Source organism: Stegastes partitus, unplaced genomic scaffold, assembly GCF_000690725.1.
Source record: "Stegastes partitus isolate 25-593 unplaced genomic scaffold, Stegastes_partitus-1.0.2 Scaffold1039, whole genome shotgun sequence".
Classification (NCBI taxonomy): domain Eukaryota; kingdom Metazoa; phylum Chordata; class Actinopteri; family Pomacentridae; genus Stegastes; species Stegastes partitus.
The window spans coordinates 112848-118213 of record NW_007578770.1 but is presented as its reverse complement, the minus strand read 5'-3'; the positions used below and the strand labels follow the sequence as shown (position 1 = coordinate 118213).

The window sequence follows — 5366 nt, the reverse complement described above, 5'->3', positions numbered from 1 at the left end:
GCTGGAAAGTTGAAAATCCTTGTTTTTATAGTTTTCGGTTCTGGTGAACTGTATCATTTTGGTGATTTAGAAAAAAAGAAAAAAAGAGCATGCCTTTAAAAACTGCCAGCAAGTTTGAGGTTCGAGGTTTGAAACCAAAACTATCACCCTCACGGTGCCTCGAGCGGAATAATCAGGAGATCACCAAAGTAAAATCCTGGTTTGTCTTGGAATCATCGGTCTGCACAAACTTCTTGACAATCTATTAATAGTTGTTGAGATATTTCAGTCTGGATCAAAGTGGCAGATTAACCAACAGACAGGGTTTTTTATTTATCGTGGAAAAGCAAAGACAACATCTCTTTCTCACCTGCGCGGCCATTTCAATCAGCATGAGCAGCTTTTTAATGCCGATCCACAAGCTTTGGCCCTTCACAGCTTTAGCTATTTTGGCCCGTTCGTTCTCTTGGAAGCTGCCCAGCAGCTGTGGGGAGCAGACGGAGAGAGGAGATCCATCAGGGTTTAATTAAAACAGGTAAGTCCGTTCATTCATCTTAAACGCATTCAGCAATTGCAATTAGGGATTTCACAGTACAGAGAGTTAAAATACACGATGAGAAGCACTTTGCAGGGTTTCAGTGAGAGCATGTTTAACCCCTTCACAAAGTTGTGTTTAGTTACCGACACATTTGAAGCATTGAATGGATTTGGAATAGCCTGTGTTTAATTGTTTTGGGTTTAAAAGTGCTGCTGGATGTGTTCAGGGTTTGCACATGTGTGTGGGTTCGTTACCTCCAGCGCCTCGACCAGCTGCTCCCCCCGCGAGATGTTGGGAATGTGGATGGTGGTGCTGAAGGCGTCTAACATCTCCATTTCCTGGAGGACGTCTTTACGACTCGTGGTGCCGATGATCAGCAGCTTACGACCCTGAGAGGGAGGCAGACACGACGTCATTTGAGCCGGTCGTTCAACCGTTTGACCGTTTCGCTCAGATCACTTTGCTGCTTTCCTCTCGAGAGTCAGAGGGGAAAGAAAACAGCCTGATCGTCTCCATCTATCTGATTACAAACAAATAAGGGGGAAAAAAAAGGCAAGAAGGGAGGAGAGGAGGAGATACTGTAGAGTCAAGAGTCCAAATAAAGCCCTCTGCAGACCTGTTAATCTGACTGTATCGGCTTCATGTGTGAAAAAGAAAAGCACTTTGAGTTACGTGAAGGGATCTGGGTGATGCTTCCTCTACATTTTAGTCCTAAAGACCTTTGTCATTCACATTGCTCTTTAATATTACATCAATTACAAAAGAACAACATTTTACTGAGTCATTAGATTCGCTAGTAATTAATGTACCACAAGTTTTAACAAAACACCAACTGAAGCGTTACATCCAGGTGTTTGTAGGCGACTTTCCTCTGAGCTGATTGGATACCTGCAGCATCAGGATCCATATCAGCGACACACACATGGAACAACAGCAATAACTCAATCATTAAATACTTCAAATGATTCCCCCGATCTTGAACACAGGATGAATGGGAGACTCACAGCAGACCACATTGTGAACTTTTCTTCACCTCAGCTGAGCTCATCAGCTGCAGTTAAATCAGCCGTCCTCAGGTTAAGTCCCGACTTCTGTATAAAGGCAAGAAAGCTCCTTATCGGGGCCTAAAACGAAGCTTCACTCCATGTTTTCACTTGAGCTTATTTTCCAGTCGACTGGTTTGTAGATGCGGGTCAGAGCAGCTGTCATCGTGGTAGTATTGGGGGAGTTCTTATGAAGGTTATTGGCCGCTAATGGAGATCACTCACTGACGACGTTTTGGATTAAAGATTTCCCACATTAAGGCCGACATTGTGCAGCGGTTTTAAGTTACAACAAGAGCATAAACAGCAGAAAACAACGATTGAAAGGAGCAGAAAAGACAGAGAAGAAACACCTTGATTTCTGAATAAAGGCGAGATTACAGCGATCGTTACGGTGGCTTATAACGAACATTGTTCCATGTTGTCACTTCAGGTGATGCTTCCGTTTGGTTGGTTTGTCGATGTGGTTTACAGCAAATGTCTTATTGCAGGGATACGGCTGCAGGTTGTTTCCTATAGTGTCTCACGGTGCGATCTATGACGACGTTTTGGATTAAAGATTTCCCACATTAAGGCCGACATTGTGCAGAAGCTTTAAGTTATAACAAGTACATAAAGGGCAGAAAATAACAATTAAGAGGAGGAGACAAGACAGAGAAGAAACACCTCAGTCACCTGTGAACTGAATGAAGGCAAGACAGCTCATTACAGTGGCTTATAACGAACATTGTTCCATGTTAGGCTCCCGTTTGGTTGGTTTGTCGATGTGGCTTACAGCAGCTGTCTCACTGCAACAACACGGCTGCAGGTTGTTTCCTATCGGCCACTAGCGGACTAAAGATTTCTCTCATAACTGTGTGGTTCTGTGTTGTCCCACATGAAGGCCAGCATTGTGCGGAGGCTTTAAGTTACAACAAGAGCATAAAGAGGAGAAAACAACAATAGAGAGAGGAGGAGAAAAGACAAAAGGAAAGAACAGCGGAGAAGACAAACATGAGCGGAGAAGAAAAAGAAGAGAAGCAAAAGAAAATGTAGCTCCGCTAAGCCGACGAGTTGGAGAAGGACCAGCAGAAGAAGACGAAGGAGGAGAGGCAGAGGAGTGGCGAGTAGACAGGGGGATTATGGCTGCTGGCTGCCCCCCCATGGCGTGGGGGGTTGTGATGCTGCATGCAGATGAGGTGCCACACAGGCGGCAGTGCTGCCAGGTCCTGGCTCTCTCACAGAGCCCATTCTCCTCCGTGTCCCCCTGGCCTCCCCCGGCCCCAGGCACCCCGCTGGGCCCAGCGCTTTACAACCCCAGAGGAGCACTGCAGCCAGGCATTCAACACCAGGCCCCGCGCCACTTCTCATGCACATGCAGCCATATAGTGGGCTATACCCTCATTCACAAACCCATCAACAACAGACACACACAAACTACAACCAAAGAAACTATGAGAAATGGGTCTCTACCACCACCATTCACTCGGAGCACAACGGGCCTGGACCAAAACACTCGCTAATAACCATACACTCACACACAGGCGTTCACACATGCCAGTTGCAGCCGAGGACCTCCAACAATTCCTCGCAGGACTCGGTGTTGGCATCCGTAAGATCTGCTGCCCTCTTTCTGCCACCTACGGACTAGCAACGCTGCAATAAGACAGAAATCGTGTTACCTTTGGAGGCGGTTTCTTCAGCAGCACCAGCAAAGCCTGAAGCACCAGGTTGGAGAAACGAGGACCGATTGGAACATAATCTAAAGAGACGGATGACTTTTTTTTATTATCTCATAGAGGCACAATTTAACAGGAAACACTGCAATTAATGTAACACAAAATACTACTTTAGCCGCATCGTGGCTTTCTGAGAAACAGCCGAGGTCTTACCCAACAAGCGCTCAATGTCGTCCACAACCACACAGCTCAGCTGGGATTTGTAGGCATCTTCAAATATCTATGAAAGAGAAACGAAAGGTCACAACCACATCTGCATGAAAGCAAAACTAGAAAGCACGAAAAAGAAAAAAAAGTAAACAATTTCTGCTATATACAGGCCTGCCACATTTGTTTTAATATATCCTTGGTGCAAATTAAACCAAGTTTTGCATGTTTATGTGGTGATGTAATTAGGAGTTGAGATTAATCTTAGCAACAGCAAAGTATCACCATCAACAGCTGGTCCTGAGCCACATGAATTTGATGCTACATTTCTACAAGTTCACACTCCCTCTGTACCTCCCAGACTTGGAAAGGAACAAATTCTAATTGGCTGAACAATCGCTGGTGTTACTTTCCAAGCGAGAAAAGCCCGACATCAGCAGCCTTCTAGGATCAATCCATTATTTTTTGGCTGCAGGAGGAACGGACTACCTGTGAACACCCCCGTGTTTCCACAACTTTGAACCGGCCCTACCTAATGCAGGCAGCAGGACAAAGTTATTTCATGTTTATCGAACATTTACTCAACGTGTCAAAGAAGTCGTCGGTGTGGCTGCATTTTGCTGCCAAAAAGTCGTATCATCCAAAACCAGAAGCTGACTTGTCTGGGTTTTATTCCTTGGTAGTTTTGTACTCCATCACCAGTTTCCAGAAATCATATGAATTTGGGCAGTTGGTCTGCTCCGAGGCTGTATTTATCATTTCAGTATAAAATAATGAGATGCTGCACGTACTCATTTTTGCTAATGAAGCTAGCAGGTAGCGAGCATTCAATGCACTGTAGTTAGATGTAGAGATCACTTGCAGCTTTCTTTCCCCCAATATTTGTGTATCAAAACTTGGAGTTAATGGATAATTGGACCTTTTTGATGGCTTGGCATTTGGCGATCTCGGAGTGTCCGATCATCTTGTCGGGGGAGCAGATCTTGATAAAGGGGAACTGTGAGTCTTCAGAAATCTTAGCTGCCAGCGCTGTTTTGCCGCTGTTAGGAGGACCTGAGGGGCAGAAGGAGTCACAAATCAACACTTGTCCTCTACACAGAACACTGTTCTCATCTGAGGGTCTTTCACAGCTTTTAAACTGAGTTCATCTGTTGTGTTCAGAAGATTTGAATCGATGTGCTCGAGGTGAGTCGCACCTTCCAGCAGCACAGACACCAGCGGCGTTCGTTCGCTGTTCTTCGTCTGCTGCACCAGCAGCTCCCCGTCCTCCAGGACCGCCGACACCGGGTCGCCCCACCGGATGATGCCGTTCATGATGTAGCTGGCGTAGTCTTCCTGGTTGGTTCCAAACGCCTGGAGGAGAGGAACGGGGAGAGGGAAAACAGCGAGTGAGACGGGGTACATGTGTGTGAAAGTCTGAGGTCAAGTGAGAAAGAAAATATTGCTTGAATATTCTTCTTGACAATAAAAACAAAGAGAATATTCTTTTTGTAAATTAGCCATCTACAAAAAGGCTAATCTACAAAATTAGCCATCACAGACTAGCCATGGTTGCTAATCTATCTTCTAATCTGTGTTTTATTAGCTGCTGTATTAAAAGGTCAAATCAACATCAAGCATAAACACACATTTATGCATTTTCTGCATCGCCAACTGAGTGCAGGCTGGTTCCCATGGCAACGCGATGCTTACAGCTTGCGATGCTGTAGCTGCAGGTTTTTTTAAGTGGGATTACAAACGTAACACTCAACATGTCTGCAGACGTGACGTATTCCCTCTGCTAAAAATCTGTACCGCTGATAGAGAATATGGCTATTAAAGGCCCAAATCTAAAAGAGAGCCACCTTCATGACATTGAGAACTTTGGATTTAGGTGATTTAGGCATTATAATTTAGCCAACACCTTCAAAACGTAACCTCTCACAGGTTAACAAACATAAT

At 45.0% G+C, this 5366-nt stretch overlaps 1 protein-coding gene across 1 annotated transcript in view; it reads right to left on the bottom strand.

Moving 5' to 3' along the window:
- LOC103367352 (vesicle-fusing ATPase-like) overlaps nucleotides 1-5366 on the bottom strand; it is a 43238-nt gene that overhangs the window by 9092 nt on the left and 28780 nt on the right. Inside the window, exons 14-19 of the mRNA XM_008295352.1 lie at nucleotides 4622-4778; nucleotides 4345-4478; nucleotides 3432-3498; nucleotides 3222-3301; nucleotides 772-906; nucleotides 350-463 (exon numbers count right to left, since the gene is read on the bottom strand). Of these exons, the coding sequence (XP_008293574.1) occupies nucleotides 350-463; nucleotides 772-906; nucleotides 3222-3301; nucleotides 3432-3498; nucleotides 4345-4478; nucleotides 4622-4778 (687 nt within the window). The remainder of the gene's footprint in view (nucleotides 1-349; nucleotides 464-771; nucleotides 907-3221; nucleotides 3302-3431; nucleotides 3499-4344; nucleotides 4479-4621; nucleotides 4779-5366) is intronic.